Source organism: Phocoena sinus, chromosome 13, assembly GCF_008692025.1.
Source record: "Phocoena sinus isolate mPhoSin1 chromosome 13, mPhoSin1.pri, whole genome shotgun sequence".
Lineage (NCBI taxonomy): Eukaryota > Metazoa > Chordata > Mammalia > Artiodactyla > Phocoenidae > Phocoena > Phocoena sinus.
The window spans coordinates 6534299-6551478 of record NC_045775.1 but is presented as its reverse complement, the minus strand read 5'-3'; the positions used below and the strand labels follow the sequence as shown (position 1 = coordinate 6551478).

The 17180-nt window shown below is 50.3% G+C and overlaps 1 protein-coding gene across 6 annotated transcripts in view; it reads right to left on the bottom strand.

Moving 5' to 3' along the window:
* The window catches only part of ASAP2 (ArfGAP with SH3 domain, ankyrin repeat and PH domain 2), a 156826-nt gene that overhangs the window by 20534 nt on the left and 119112 nt on the right, over positions 1-17180 (bottom strand). For all 6 annotated transcript variants that reach the window (XM_032652376.1, XM_032652377.1, XM_032652374.1 and 3 more), the window contains exons 13-16: positions 13542-13590; positions 13298-13464; positions 10858-10991; positions 2882-2976 (exon numbers count right to left, since the gene is read on the bottom strand). In XM_032652376.1, the coding sequence (XP_032508267.1) occupies positions 2882-2976; positions 10858-10991; positions 13298-13464; positions 13542-13590 (445 nt within the window). The remainder of the gene's footprint in view (positions 1-2881; positions 2977-10857; positions 10992-13297; positions 13465-13541; positions 13591-17180) is intronic.

Sequence of the window (17180 nt, the reverse complement as noted above, 5' to 3'; positions counted from 1 at the left end):
CGTGGACAGCTGCTGCGGGCTTACAGGTCACATTGAGATGTGCTGTCCATCTGACCCTCACAACAGTGCTGTGAATGTGAGCCCGTCCCCTCCAGCAGCCGGACAGCTCTGGGGGCTGCCCTGCTTTGCTGGACTGAGCTCTCCTTCCAGGGGCTCCCAGCCAGCGTGCCGCTCAGGCTGCTGCCTGGTTCCCGTCTGTGGTTGACAACTGACAACCTGTCTGATGAAACTCTATGGGTCCCTTCTGATGGGCAGTGGGGCTGGACATGTGTCAAGGTTTAGGTGGCTCCAGTAATCACTGTGGGACAGTCAGGAAGGGGCTAGAGATGAACTGGACCCTTTACTTTTTAAATGTATTATCCACTTGTCCAGGGCTCTGGGTCTCGTCCCCTGAAGGTCGTCCCTCCACAAGCTCAGGTACAGGTCTGTTCTGGGCAACACCACGCCCCATGGTTTCGTGGAGGGAGTTCACTCTGCCGGAGCGATTCCCCCACCCCCTCTTTTTTTGGGAAAGGCTAAGGCTTTTGGAGAAAAGGCAATGAACTTAATGTAAGAATGCATTTGGCATTCGTGTTCAGAGAGAGGGGCTTCTTATACTCCCGAAGGACAGGACGTGCACGAGGGCCCTAAGTCACAGGAGAGAAACAGTCCTGTGGCCTCTGGGAGCAGACGCAAACCTGGCTGCTCCCCCTTCCCGCCTACGTGTATCTCTCAACATCCCCCAAATCCATCTGAGGATTCACAGGCCACGAGATGGTCTTTGGCTTCCCTTTCAACAAATTTATCTGCAGAAGGTGTGTTGCTCTGAGATAAGCCAGATTTAATCTGGAAGTAAAATATTAGCTTATTTAAGTAGCCACAGAGCTAGGACTTCACCTCTGACCCGTTGATTCATTATATATGTATTGCCCACCACAAGCAACATATTGTGGTTGGAGATACAAAAACGAGTAAGACGCGACTTATTAGAAAAATACGTGTAAATACCTCGGTACAATGTAAAGTGGGATGAGCTGCTTTAAAACAGAACTAAGTGCTACAGGAGCACAGGAGCCCAGTGACTGATTTCAGCTGAGGAGGTATCAACGTGGGTAGCATTTTGCCATCACATTGGTCATCTGCTCTCATTTTGGAAAAACAAGAGGGGGAGGAGTAAACGTCCTTTTCATCTGTGCCAAGGCTGGGGGGCGGGGAGGGGCCCCAATGCAGATGCAACGTTTATATCCAAGAGTCCCAAGCAGATGGTATCCATTTTTTAAGAATCATCTTGCCCCACAGTAAACAAATGATCTGCTTTTATAAAGTGCCCCTGGTACTTGGAAGAAATGAGTTACCATATACTTTGTTCAAAGTTGATCAGTATTACAGCATTTAGGGAGACCAGTCCCTTCACCACGAGAGCAGGTGTCCGTTAGACAGTAAGTAGAGTGCCGCAGTGGGCCACGATGTTTCCTGTCCTAAACAGATCTTCTCGTATCCTAGGAAGAGTCAGCTCTCCTTGGGGTAACTCTCCAACTGACACCTGCCTCGAGAGGACCCTAACTTTTCACAGCGTGTGGAATCAGCTCCCAGCATATGTGCTGCCCCACTGCCCACGCCCATGGTGAGCAAGCAGGGCTGCCGACACCAACCCGGTACAAGATGTGTGACCGCTTCACCCCTTCGCACGTCCCAGCGACTCTGCGAGGGATGGCTGCACCTCTGTTTCTCTTAGAGGAAAAGGGCTCAGAGAGGTTGACGAACCTGCCCAGGTCCCACAATCGGGAAGGATGCAGCTTTCTGTGTCCCGCGCTGCCTCTCCAGGTCTGGGTAAGGATACAGACTTGGAACTCGGATCTTCATCAAGAAAGGACCATCACTTTATAGGCCCTGTGCCTGGAATCTAACGTCGCACCTCGTCCAATCTCAAGGAAACGCTTCCCCACTGACCCTTGCTCCAGGGCCTGGACGTGAATTGACTGTCACCCAGCACCAACGCACGCGCGCTCACCTCAGACGCCGACACCTGCGAGGGTGTGGAACGCACACAGTACCTGCTCCTCCCTTTAGTTTGTCTAAGCTCCTTCACCGTATTAAGTCACCTCACTCAAGCGCAGAAGAACACAGATCCTGTGAGCTCAGCTTCCAAAGACCGGCCGCCCACAAGATGTTCCTGCCAAGGGCCGGGAACCACACCTCTCTGCAACGCTCTCCCAGCCACTGGTCTTCCCTGTCCGTGCCGAGCCCCAGGGGGAGCCCTGCCAGCACTTCTATCTCAGGCTGCTCCCAGGGAAGGGCTGTCTCGGTGGATGAACTTCCTCCTCTCCCTCACCACCTGTTTCTCCCTTGGCCTCCCCTGCCCACAGCGGGCCGGCTGGACGCCTCATGAGGCACGAAAGCTTCTTGTTCAGGTTTTGTGTCCAAAGTAAAACAGAAACAAAGAAAAGCTTTTTGAAGGAAACAACACGCTCGACATTTGCACTGGGAAAGAGAACGGGACATAATCATGTATCTAGGACAACGGACCCTCCGCGCGGCTCAGAATTCACACTGAGAGAAGGCAGGTGGGAGAGCGACTCCCCTGCCCTGAGGCAGAAGCAAGGTGGTGCCCACACACCACCAGCAGAGGGCGCCACTCAGGACTCCCTCCGCCCCCGCCCACTGGCAAATCCGCTTTCCTCTGGCTCCTAAGAAAAGCTGCCAATCCAAGTTTCTACTTGGACATCCAAAAAGGTTAAAGTGACTTTATAAACAACACAGGCTGATTTCTTCCCTAAAGAAGCAACAATCGATGCACCCAAGCTTGTTTATTCCCCTGCCTCGGGGCAGGGGGTGGGGGGTGGGGCCCGGGGACAAGGCCAACCTTTGCTCAGAAAGCGAGAACAGCCAGCCCCATACTTACATGTCACTGCTCGGGTTGGGTTTGATCGAGTCCTCAGCTGGAAGGCAACACTCCATAATCTCATTGAAGCCTGCATTCCCAATATTCTTGGCAAGCTGCAAAAACAAAAGTCTATTTCAGGGTTCTCAATTATTAATACCTTCCACTGCTACACACGACTCACACAGCTGATTTATTTAACGGTCACTAAGAAACAGAGCAATAAAGTGGTTTGCCTTTAATGAAGCTGGACAAAACCCAAACCCCAAAGGTACCCATAAAACTAGAGATAAGAAACAGCATGGCTCTCACAGAGCAGTGTTCTCATAAGACGTGCCCTAGACAGAATGCTCCGCGGACAGGGAGAAGCAGTAACTCGGCCCAGCTCGAGTTTCTTCCCCTTCTCCCCACCCCCAAAAAGAACCTGTGCTCGCTCCAACTGAAACAGATCTAACAGCCTTTACCTGCACCAGCAAGGGGGTGGCTCAGACAGCAGAGAGGGCGCTGGGCCAGGAAGCCAAGATTCGGGTTCAAACTGTGGTCTATTTCCTGGCTTTGTGACCACAGGCAAGGCAGTTTACCCGAGCTTCAATTTTTTTTTAATTAATTAATTTATTTTTGGCTGTGTTGGGTCTTCGTTTCTGCGCGAGGGCTTTCTCCAGTCGCGGTGAGCTGGGGGCCACTCTTCATCGCGGTGGGCGGGCCTCTCGCTGTCGCGGCCTCTCGTTGCGGAGCACAGGCTCCAGACGCGCAGGCTCAGTAGTTGTGGCTCACGGGCCCAGCTGCTCTGCGGCATGTGGGATCCTCCCAGACCAGGGCTCAAACCCGTGTCCCCCGCATTAGCAGGCGGACTCTCAACCACTGTGCCACCAGGGAAGCCCCGAGCTTCAATTTTTTAATAATAAAATGCAGATACCTACCTACCTACCTTGCCAGGTTGTAATAATGATAAAATGAGATGATTTCTGTAAAAGCATTCGATAAACTAGAGCGCTAAAAGTGTATCTGTTCCAATGTAAGGTCCTTACTTGCCGATCAACCTCCTGACTCATCAGAAATGAACAGGTTTTCACCAGTGCTCACTGATACAGGCACTGTGCTGGACGTGGCAGGTACAAGATAAACGCCAGGCCGCCCTGGCACGCTCCTGAACGGATGTGCAGATCTGGAGTGACCAGGATCCTTAAGAGCGCGGATTTCATCCCACCCCCAGCACCCAGCTCAGCACCTGACCGAGACCAGACCCTTCAATATCTAACGAAACAAAGAAACCGAATGGAAGCACCGGGCCCAGTGCTTTGGAGAGAACAGACATTTTCACTTCCACGTTGAAAACGATGCCGTGGGAGCAGCGACACTTCTGGTGCTTCTGCCCTCGGTGAGTCACGTGGACACAGGCTGAGTGGGACTCTCTGCGAGGAAAGGCTGAGCCCCAGTGGCCTCTTCTCGCTCCAGGGGGACCGGCTGGAGCAACAGCCAAAGGGATGTGGGTCAGACAGGGCCGAACTTCCTGGTGGCAGGTAAGAGGGGATCTCGAGGGAGGCCGAAGGACAAGGGAAACACGCAGTCAGCCTGATAATCGGGTGGGGAGCCTTCCTAACTCTTCCCTGTCCTTGACAAGTGAACAGAGCTTCTGGATGCCCCGAGCCCCACGCTCTCAGCAGCCCTGCCTTGGGTCCTCGGTCCTCAGCCCTGGCCCCGGGGCCTCAAGGCGACGTCAGGTGGCAAAGCCCCAGGCTGCCTCACTGCACTTTCCTGGAGACGGGGCTGCCCGTCAGGGTGGTGCAGAGCAGGGGGCCCGGCGTACCATGGAGCTGACGCCCCGACGATTTCGGGGGCGCCGGGTGCCAGATCCAGGCTGAACCTCGGCGTTGGGGCCCCGGTTTAGAGCCAGGCCCACGCTTAAGGCCCCACCGTTCAGTGCAACGTGGACGCCATCCCGCACCCAAACCTAGTTATCTGCAGGGCAGTGACAGGACAAGCCACAGCACCTGCCCCTGGGAGCCTCCCGGTCTGCAAGGAGGAGGATCCCCCGGAATCCGAAAGCTGCTCCCCTTCTGCTTGGGCTTGGCTGGCTTACTAGGGGACAGCTGGTCCAGGGAGCCACCACGGCTGTGCGTCACACTCGTCCAACGCGGAGAAATATGCCGCCTCACAGCTTCACCAGGCTCCAGCGAACAGTTCAGCCTGCAGAGAACCCTCTGGAACCATCAACAGAAGCAAAGCACTCGCAGATGGAGGCTGCAGGGTCAGGTCAAGAAAATGTGCGGTCCAGCAGGCCGCACGGGCAGGAGCCTAGGCAGCAGGAGGGCTGGTTAAACAGCCCGGACACACACGCCCTCCACTCCCAGAGCCCCATCCCCGGCACATGGGGCCGCACCGAGGCTGATGGGGGACCCTGGGGTGTTCAGGTGCCGCGTCCTCAGGGAAGCGAGCCCCAGGACACACGCGGAGCCCTCGGGCAGGCTGGGCTCCGGGCCTGGCACACGGGCCTGCTCCAAGGGGCTCGGTCTAACGAGACAGAGGTGAATGAAAACGGAAAAGAAGGGCACCGTGATACGGGCTAGACTGAGTGCTACGGAGATGGCCAGGGGCCGGCAGCAGAGCTGGGACCTGGTCTAGACACCCGGTCTCCCAGAGCCCGAATTTGCACGAAAGCCTGTGTGCGTCTCCCTCACTGCACAAGGCGCCCTGTGCACGGGGACCTGGAGTCACACATGCCTGGAGACCTGCAGCACCAACCCTTGAGGGGCCCACTGAGCCAGAAAGAGGCCATAGGTTTTGTCTAGAAACTGTTTGCAGAGTTTGGGGTGAGGATGGGGAACCTCCTGCACCCTGTTGTCATGTTTCCAGGTGGAGGGTCACCAGTTCCTGTGACATTCTGTTTTCCTCTGTTTTTACACACCCGGAGGAAAGGAGCGGACAGTGAGAGAGACGACTTCCCTGCCCGAGGGGCTCAGAAGAACGGGCACCCACAGGAGGCAGCATCTGGTGGGTGTGCCGCTCTGCCCGTGCCTGGGGCTCGGCTGCCACCACACGTGTGAACCAGATCACCGATTCTGCTGTTTTCAACCATAAACCAGACCTTTGCTCTCTCAAGCTGTTCGAAACGCATGTAGGGAAATGGGGTGTTAGCTACTGGGCCCCCTCAGGTCCCAGGAGGCTGGAAGGCTTGGAGCACATGGCATATCTTTAACATACAGGTGGATAAAAAGGCCCGGGGCAGTGAAGGAACCTGACCCTGGTAGGCGAGCTAAGAGACAGCAGTGAGCCCTAGACTGCTGCCCCCAAAGACCGGAGCACGAAAAAATACCCTGTGGTGCGCAGAGAGCTGTGTGTCGTGCCTCATCTGCGCCTCTAGAAATTCTGCTTTTGGTCTATTTGACAAAGTATATGATATGCTCCTTAGTAAGCAGTACAAGTATAAACTATACATCACACACATGTATATGTTTGGGGGCTCAATTTTTTTCTGGTAGGGTTTGTGGTTAAAAAAAGTTCAGAGTTGTGATTTAAGAACAAAGAATAGAACACAGGCTCCGGCTTCCCTTTTAAAATGGGGTTCTTGTTTAGGTTAGATAAGACAAAGGACCTGGGACAATGCCTGAAGCATAACAGTCACTCAGTAAACGGTACCTGGTTCTACACTGCTTGCTGCCCTTTGCAGCCCAAGTGGCTTCATTTCGGACCCCGGTGAAACCGCAGTACGATCTGTGAGGAAGCTCTTGGTTTCTGAGGGCTTTCCTCCCCACTCCCTCTCTCGGATCCAGCTGTCGGCTGGTCTGCTTTATATTTAACAGCTGGTTAGCAACTTCATGAGGAGGCAGGAGAAAGTCATAAAATAGGCCCGAGTCAGTAATACGTGCTCCTGGGGGTTTCTGACCCTATTCTTTGATGGAAGAAGGTTTTTAAATTACTGACTCAAATTCAATTCCATAATACTGAAATTTCCTTTACTAATTTCACTTACGATGTGAGACTGATCATATGATACTAGGACCCTCGTACCGACAATACTGTTTTATGTAGCACCTAAAAATCAGAACTAAAATCGTAATCTTCTATGTTAAGGAGAAACTTTATCTTTTTAAAATTTATGCTTATCAGGAGGTTTTCTGAAAGCAGATTGGCTTTAAAATCTAAGGCTCTTAGGCTGGTGCATGCTAGAGTAGTTAAAATGGCACAGCTTCCCTGAACTCTAATCAAATTAATACTTCAATTACCCCAGTTTCTTTCCACCGAGTAAAAAGTGATTCTAGAAGCAGGAGGCAAAGGGAAGGAAAGATGACTGCTGACCGGCCACCTTCACGGATGCTGCTGAAACCCACTCGGTTGACATGGGAATCAAGCATGCTTTGAAACAAAAACAAATCAAGAAGGAAACGGTGAAACCGCCACGACATACCATCAGGGGAAACTGTTTACAAACCCCAGGCCAGAAAATACTTTATGGAATTAAGCAAAAGACTTCTGTCATGAGGACCACGGTGAGACCATATGGGGGGACAGGAGCTGCACTTTACAGGGTGGGTGAGCATCTGTCTATTTAGAACACAGTGCCAGCCAGGAAATGAAAATCCCTGCTCGTGTATCTGCTGTCTCCATCAGGCCGTGCAAAAACCCCTCTCCTGTCACAGCACATCCATGTGTGTGGCTCTGTGACTCTGCTCTGGAAAGCCGCCCTATCCGGGCTGCAGCCTCGGACACGACAGCAAGTTATCTTCCAGTTCACCCTCTTATCTCTTTAATAGGGTACAAGGGGTCTAATTAACACGTGCTGCCCAAGAAAACGCATTCTGATGAACACAGCAGCCCAAGACCCTGACACCGCTACAGACAGAGCAGTCAACCCGGGTGGGGGTCTCCCTGCGGATTCACACATTAGGACACGCAGATGATTTTTCTGGAAGGATTTTGTTCAAATCATCTTGGAGGAGAAGGTAACAACGATAATAATAAGAGCTAATACTTCATAGTTCTCACTATGTGCTGGATGTAATTCTGAACACACACACACACACACACACACGTGTGTGTGTCAAGCCTGCAGGAGATCTTTTGTTCAGGCATCTAAGCAAAATAAAAGAGCCAGGTGTTCTAAAAAGGCTCGACATTCTCATGCTTTACAAGTGGCACTAACGACACCTGACACACACCCTCCACCTATTGCTTAACAAACGGCTGAGGAATAAGGGTCTGGAGGTGGTGTCATGCCCGCAGTACCAGGGTTGGGGTGAGAGGGGGAGACGTCTGCCTCCTGTGAGTGGCCAGACAGGCGAGTTCAGGGGCAAAGAGAGGGTGGGAATAAATCCCACGTGATTCAGGCCTCTGCCCTTTGTTTTTCTGATAACCACTCAGGAAAAGAGGCTTAGATAAGGGAGAGTTTAAAGCTATGGCAGAGACTAGACATCAGAAACATGCAGATCCTAGTTAAGCAGCCTCTTCCCGATTTCTCCATAATGGCTGAGAGTTGGTCAAACTTTGAATGCCTAGGAGAATATACAGACAGATACAGACGGAGGCTCCAGGAGAAGACACAAAGCTCTGAGCCTGGGATCAGAAGCCAGCTCATCTTTTCATCGAAATGGAGACATTCTCCTTCCAACCGTCTCTGGTGTTTCTCTCTGCGGTAGGCAGTAGTCTCAGGCAGATCATCAGTTAAGTTTCTGAGACACGTGTAAGCAGGTGTAACAGATGCGTCAGGATCAGGCTCCTGCCAGCTTGCACAAGCCAGCTGTTAGACAGCCGTTATTAAAAATTACATGATATAAACTCATGATCAAAGAAACTATACTAGGGAAGTCCCTGGCGGTCCAGTGGTTAGGACTCCCCGCTGCCACTGCCGGGGCCCAGGGGTCAATCCCTGATCGGGGAACTGAGATCCCATAAGCTGTGTGGTGCAGCCTCAGAAAAAACAAACAAAAAGACTATACTAAAAACAAAGTAATACTCAAAACTCATCACTTCCTAACTATTTTACTATGCTGTTTTTGAGGCTGTATTTGCGCGGCAAACTTACTACATTAATGTGTGCGGTCTTTCCCACCGCGCGTTCAGTTATCCACACTGCGGCCTGCAAATGGCCACGGTGGGAGCATTTACATCACGTGACTGGGACTACAAAGCCGGGCTTTTCTCCCTCCCAGAGAGCTGGCGGTTAGACATTTGTCAGGCATGAGGATGGGGAATGAGGAGGGACGGTAGTGATGTTTAAACGCTCTCCACAGGGAGAGTCCTCAAGGGTTGAGAGTGTGAGCTCTGGAATCAGATTAAAGAGGCCGCCACCCCAGATCTGGTGCTTTGATAACTACAGAACCTTGGGCTTGTTAACACATTCTAAGCCTCAGTTCCTCTTTTGTAAAATGGGGATAATACACCAGGGCCACAGGGCTGGAGTGAAGAGCAAAATGACCTAAGACAAAGCGCTGTGCAAAGCGCCTGAGAAGCGCCTCGTACAGAATCAACAATTATTACTTCAGCATAAACCACTTAACACTTCCAATTGTTTTTAAAAAAACCACCAGGGCAGTACAGCCACTGCCGTAGTTTACCAGTGCTCACTGAGAAGTAATTTATGTGTCTCTGAATATATACCGTGAGCATTTCAAATCTATGCCATCGCCAGTTACCCAGGATACCGCCTGCACACACACAGCTCTATGATGGAGGCTGTATGCGTTATGACATTAAAAATAACTGTAGTGTGTAACCAAGCATACACTGCTTGGGTCCCGCCAAGGCTAGCTTAGCTGTAAACCTGAAGTCGTCAGTGATGCTACTAAAACTGGGCTACCAGAAGCCACTCCAGTTTCTCCCAGCTTTGTCTCTCAAGACGGTAAACGAACTCCTTGGAAGGACAGGAAGGATTCGACAAGACAGTTCTAAACGCATTACAAGTTCAGACACGTTGGATCCAGGATAGTCATCGGTACGACTTACGGCCCCGAGAGATCTACTGACCACGGTAATTGATTTTCTGCCGAGACTACTGCTCTTGACATTAAAATCCATGGCAATCAATATCTACTTAATAGTCACTGTCCAATGCTCAGCCACCTCAAGAAACAATTTCAAATACTACCTTCTAATCGGCAGTCACAGACTTTGAAAACAGTCCGAAGAGCTCATGTTTTAGATGCCCCAAAGCACCGCCCATGTGTGATATGCTTGTTCCTCAGTGGGGCCGGTCTCAACGCTCTGAAAGTCACTTTACAGGAAATGCTTCAAACCCCTAATACATTGCATGGCTTATGTGTTATCACCCAACCAACAATCAAACACTTTTTTCTTCAGAAACAAAGGCAGTAGAAGCAAATACCAGTACCTCTCCCAAAAGGCAGCAATAAGAGACAGAGGACAAGTTCACCGGAAGCTTGAGCCAGGTAGTGACCGCACCGCAGACTCGGCAGACGACTCAGGAAGAATGAGTCCTTTACTGTCTCTGGGCTCTGGGTTCTGCACCTGCTTAATGACTGGGGTGAAGTGGACTCTGCCACCATCCTATTCCAGAATCTCACACCGGGCTCAACGCTCCTTTATAAGTTCAATTCATTTTATTCATTTAAGGATAAACCTTTGTGGGACTTCCCTGGTGGGCCAGTGGGTGAAACTCCGTGCTCCCAATGCAGGGGGCCCGGGTCTGATCCCTAGTCAGGGAACTAGATCCCGCATGCATGCCGCAACTAAGAGTCCGCATGCCATAACTAAGAAGTCCGCATGCTGCAACTAAAGATCCCACATGCCACAACTAAGACCCAGCTCAGCCAAAGAAAAGAAAAAAAAAGAAAGAATAAAGCTTTGCAACCCTCAACTATCATACTAGTAGCCGAGGAGGAGGAATTACCAATGAGTTTCTAACTGCCCAAATCCACTTGGCAACATCAACAGCCACCAGCCCAGCAGAATTTTAAGAAACAGAAATGGATTCAAGTGCCAAAATGAAAACCTCGCTTTCAGATCATTTGTTTTCACTCCAAAATCAAGGATTCGAAACGTACCAGCAGCTCAGATGTTCCTAACACATCTAGCGTCAGGGACTGCATCCTGGAGTAGTGAACCCCCAGCTCTCGGTGGATCCCAGAACACTCAATGCAGGTCAGAATGCCCAGGTTGGTGGAGAGCCACGTAGGATCTGCCAAAGAGAATAGGGAAAACCGGAGCTTGTAAGGAGAGGGCAGGAGTCAGAACTTTTTTCTTGCAGTTACTGAACATGGAGTTTTGTTGCATCATTAGCATTTTTTTTTGGATCCTTCATGTAGCTGGAGCCCTCGTTCATCATTAATCACCACCAATTTACACACAATACACACATGCGCACGCATCTGTTCTCCCTCCTCTTCCTAGGGCTCCACCTCCCCGTCCTTCCATTCATTTGTTAAGCACTCCCAAGGGGCAGGGCTGTCTGTGCAAGAATAGGACACAGCGCCCTCTAGTGGCCGAGGGTCCCTGGATACAGACCACCCCCATCACCAACCTGATGGTACCAGCAAAGGGGACAAAGTCTAGCACCACACGGGGGACTGTCTTAACACACGTCTGTATGTCAAACATGCTAATAACCAGCAGAGAACACCCACTATGTGCTGAGGCCATGCTCTGTTCAGCACAGAGTTGAAGCAATTATAGTAGCAATAATAGCTCAAGGTGTGAGAGCTTCAGAAATGACAGGTGCTTTCCCTTAATTTCTCATTTAACACATACAAGAGCGCCTGGAGGCACACAGGGCAGGTGTCTTCACCATCTTGCTCAGAGAGGTGAAGGGCCTTCCTTGCTGGAGGCTGCAGAGCCAGACCGCAGCCCTGCATTCATCCGGGCTCAAACCCACACCCACACCACGTGTTTACTTGCTCAGAGACGCCTCCTAGTCGAGCGCCAGAGTAGGCACTCAAGAAATGCATGACGGATGAACGCTGAATTTACTGAAAACACGGAATTCAAAATGAAACATTCTTGAGGACATGATCACAGCCCAGAAGTACAATTCTCTTTAGAATTGCTTGTTGCCCTCAGAAACTCATAGGAGGCAAGTACTGCAACCTGGGTCACTAGTTGATTGCAAAGTTATTTTTAAAATGTTCTAATTATAAACATTTTATCTCAGTTCGGAAATACTCCCGGGTGTGAAAAACTGGTGTTTTCACTTCACTAGACCTATTCTACCGAATCGACTGTGTCATGCTTTTGGTGGGTATGAGTGCACATTTAGACTGCTTTATATCACTCAGACTGTCTTTTAGCATTTTAAAACAAAAACGTCATAGCTTTGATTCTTAGAAGTGTTTTAGAAGTCCAAGTACTACACTGTCCTCATCTAAGAAAAAGCACAGTTCGCTACCTTCACTTCCTGCAGCATCTCCTGCCAAAGGTATGTTTTTAACAGTCCGAGACCCCATGAGGTAATTCCTCAAATTACCCCCAGATACAGCCTCCAGGGTAACAGGAACCTACGGCACTTCTCAACTGTCCACTCTATTTTTGTTGCGCCTTTTTTTTTTTGCGGTACGCGGGCCTCTCACTGTTGTGGCCTCTCCCATTGTGGAGCACAGGCTCCGGATGCGCAGGCTCAGCAGCCATGGCTCACGGGCCCAGCCGCTCCGTGGCATGTGGGATCTTCCTCGACCGGGACACGAACCCGCGTCCCCTGCATCGGCAGGCGGACTCTCAACCACTGCGCCATCAGGGAAGCCCCGTTGTGCCTTTTTTAAAATGGAAGTTGTCACAGAACCAGGGGAACGAAAAGGCACATGGCCACCCTAAGCAGCCAAAGCTCCCCTAACACCGGCCCATCTGAGCTACAGGAATAAGTCAGCTCATTAAACGCTTAAAATACTGGTTGTTAAAATCTATGATAGTTTATATCCATTGAAAATGAAACCCCAGTAGGCCTTATGAAAACACAGAAATAAACACCTCATTTCACGGAATGTGGCAGCTGGCCGGGGCTCACAGACAATCTCCACTGGTCCCTTCATCTTCCAAAAAGGGAAACTGACACCTAACAAAGTAAGTGGCTCTTCCAGGGTCACAGACTAGACAGCGGCTTAAAGTAGCTGCAGAAGTTCTACAAAGCGGTACAAAGGGAGGACGGATTGAATCCCGGAAAAAGCCGCAGTTTGGAGCCAATACAATGACCGGATGACCCTGGTTCCACCCTCGCTGTGTGCTTCTGTTTTCATTTCTCAAAAAGCATTTAAACCGTTTCAGCTCTATGGGGCTCTCTCCCCGCAGGCCTGCTCTGAGGGCCCGGAGGCAGGCATCTTCCCACCCTTTCCCCCACTTAGTCTGCGCACAGTTCAGTAAGCATCTGTGTGACAGCGTGAGCTCAGGCTGGGCTGCGCTGAACTTGGTGTTTGAAATGAAAGGGAAAATCAGTGACTGGCTTCTGTGAATCGGAACAGGATTTAAACGTCCTAGAACTGGAGGGGGTGGCTGGGTCACCTGGCGCCCCGCAGTCGCAACACACGTCATTGCCTGTCATCCTCTGGACCTCGGAGATGATCTCCTTTGTCAGTTCTTGGACTATGTTATTTTCTCCCGTATTGTCATCTCCCTTAAATGCATTGTTCAGAGCTTCTTCTTTGCTGTTTTGCAGCACAGACATCCATCTAGAAAAATAACAGTGACGCTGTGTTAAATCCCAAGGACAACTGCCCTTCCAAGGTCCCACCCCCAAACAACTTACATTTGACATTCCTGTTCGTCCTCTGCTTGAAAGTGGTATGTCCTGTCATCTGCACGGCAAGAGGGGTTTCATCAGTTGTGAGCCCGGACAGTAATCCATACACAATTCCAAAAGAAAGTGGTTTGTAATTAACCTCAGGAAGAGTCTAAACTCTGCCACGAAGTCAATGATTTGTATACAACCAAGCACTCCCTCCTGCCCTTTACAAGCCCTCGCCTGGGAACTGTGGCTTTCTGATGCAAATTATCGAGCCAGCTCCTTTCCTCCATTCAAGTCTAAAGAGAAGCAACTTCCAAAAACTGAAACTCTTCAATGAAAACCATCACTATCCTTTCAAAAGCTTTTTTTTTTTTTTTAACTTGCTACAGAGTTGGCCCCCAATTGTTATGGCCCTTTGAATAGTAAAAGCCTTATCTAAAGCGAGTATCTTACAAGCTTTCTGGCCTTCTTAGCCCAAAGTGTATAGCCTCGGTCCAATTGTGGGAAAGCATCAGAGAAACCCAAACTGAAGGACATATGACCAAAAAACTGATCAATAATTTTCAAAGTATCAACGTAATGAAAGACAAGGAAAGATACAGAACTGATACAGACTGTACGTGACTAGGGTGAAATAACAGCAGCAATGTGGAATCCTGGAGAGAATTCTGGAACAGAAGGAGGACACTAGTGGAAAAAATGGTAAAATCTGAATAAGATTCTTAGTTAACAGCATCACACCAATGTAGACTTCCCGGTTTTGACAGCTGCAGACATGGCTGATATTACGTACCAAATAGTAACTGATAACCCGTACTATATGCTGTCAGTATTAGGGGGAGCTGGGTAAGGGATATACAGAAATTCTTTGCCTACAATCAGTCCAAAAACAAAGTAAGAAAGAAAATTAAATTTAAAAAACAAAAAAGAAAAAAAAAAGGGAGGAGATCCAACTTCTGCAGATGGCAGAGCGGTGACACACCTGTGCCCCTCAAAGTGAGTGAACATTGAGGCTTTTACACTCCTGAAAGCACTTTAGTTCTTAGGATAATTCTTGGTGAGCTGACTGGGAGGAGGCTAAGGCCCAGAGAGGTTAAGAGGCAGGAACAAGCGCACCCAGTGGCCGAGGGGTCAGGTTTTGACCCCAGCTCTGATCCTCTTCCTATTTTCCTGACACGGAGGGGACACCCCGCACCCTCTACCCCCAGCCTGTTGCTGAGGAAAGGAACAGGGTTTAAGAGAACTGTGCCAAGGGACCTCTCTGGTGGTCCAGTGGTTAAGAATCCGCCTTCCAATGCAGGGGACGCGGGTTCCATCCCCGGTCCAGGAACTAAGATCCCACATGCCACAGAGCAACTAAGCCCGAGCGCGCAGCAACTACTGAGCCCACGCCCTCTGGAGCCTGCGCCACAACTAGAGAAGCCCGCATGCCACAATGAAAGATCCCGCATACCACAACTAAGACCCGACACAGCCAAAAATAAAATAATTATTTTTAAAAAAAGAGACTCATGTCAAGTTCAGAAAAATAAACTTAATCCTGTGATCCAAATGTTAGTGGTCGGGTGCTAGGAAGAGAGGCCGCTTTCCCTGCCCCCACTCTACCTGGTGTGCAGAGCCTTACCTGCAGGAGGGCCGGAGGGGGCAGGTCCACATCCACTCTAAGTGGAACTCAGAGTCCTCGGGAAGCCATGACCATGGCAGGTTGCACCAGAGGACCGGGTCTGACACCAGGCCTAAAACCCTGCAAATTTTCCCTGAGGCCACTTCATGGTCAGACCAGGTACAGATGCCACAGGAAAATCAAGGAGACGGGGGAGCAACCCATTTCTCTGGCCAGTTCTGCATTTTAACACGTGAATGGTGGAGAAGCAGGGGAAATTCTCAGTGAAAATTTCCAAATAAAAATTCCCTTGTATGGAACCCTCTTGCACTGTTGGCGGGAATGTAAACGGATATAGCCACTAGGGAGAACAGTATGGAGGTTCCTTAAAAAACTAAAAATAGAATTACCATACGACCCAGCAATCCCACTACTGGGCATATACCCTGAGAAAACCATAATTCAAAAAGACACATGCACCCCAATGTTCACTGCAGCACTGTTTACAATAGCCAGGTCATGGAAGCAACCTACATGCCTGTCGACAGACGAATGGATAAAGAAGATGTGGTACATACATACAATGGAATATTACTCAGCCATAAAAAGGAACGAATTTGGGTCATTTGTAGAGACGTGGATGGACGCAGAAACTGTCATACAGAGTGAAGTAAGTCAGAAAGAGAAAAATATCGTATATTAACGCATATATGTGGAATCTAGAAAAATGTTACAGATGAACCAGTTTGCAAGGCAGAAACAGACACAGATGTAGAGAACAAACCTATGGACACCAAGCGGGGAGAGTGGCGGGGGCTGGTGGTGGTGGGATGAACTGGGAGACTGGGATTGACATGTAGACACTAATATGTATAAAATAGATAACTAATAAGAACCTGCTGTATAAAAAATAAATTGAAAAAAAAAAAAAAGAATTCCCTTGTATGGACACTCTTTCACGATGCCTTTACACCAAGAACAGTTTCTAGCAGATTCAACTAGAGGGAGGAGAAAACAGGAGGTTTCCAGAGCCCTGCTGCGACGGTATCCTGGGAAGGGCTGCTTCTCGGCCCCAGGCTTGGGCTCCAGCTGGCCATGAACCCTCCATGTGGGCCTGGAGAGGCACCCTGTGGGTCCATCCCACTCAGGGGACTGACCTAGATCATGTGCACCTTCTCCTACACCTCCCACCCCACCTGGCATGACTGCATGATCTGAGGATAATGGCTCAGGACTTGAATTCGTAAACAGTGGGGTCAATCTGAGGGCAAGAGGACTAGACAGGCTCCAGAAGGGCTGGCCTTGCCACAGGGACGTCCTCCTTGAGAAGCCAGGCCCACTGATGGCTTGATCTGGGCGGGGAGTCCCTGTCTGGGGGAAAGATCGGTAAAGGAGGATCCTGCAGGGAAACAGCTGAAGCCAGCATCCAGTCTGTTCCTCCCGGGCTCTCTGGGTGATTCCAAGCTGGCTTTGCAGGTTGAGGGACAGGAGGAAGGGGCGGCTCCTCGGGGCCTGGTAGACTCACACCTGAAACAGCATCCTCACTGCCCATCTACAGCTTGACTTGTTATTTCTCCAGCCACCCAGATGTTTCATGAGCACAAAGGTGTCTCGGGGATACGTGTGTGTCCCAGCAGCCCCGTCAGCAGGTAGAGTCAGACCCGAAGCCAGGCCCCCACCTCTCAGGACGCTCGTCAGGTCACGGTTTTCTAGCTCTGCAGTGTCTCCCTTGATGGTTCCTGGGGGTGGGGTGGGGGGGTCTGACCAGTTTCGACGTTTCTCTGTAACGACCCAAACCCACATAGCGCTGCAACAAAGCACTGCCACTACACATGCTCCCAGGGCAGCATCACTCTTGAAAACTAGCTGAGGATGACAAGTGTGTAGGACTGGGATTCATTCTACCCACTGGAAGACAGTGGCAAGAAGAGATGAGAGCATTTTTCAAAGACGACAGTGGACTCAGCGCCTAGGACCAAATTCGGCAAGCCCTTCCGGGTACCGGAGGCTGGAAGCTCTTGACCGAAGGTATTTATCACGTCAGGCAACAGAGCAAA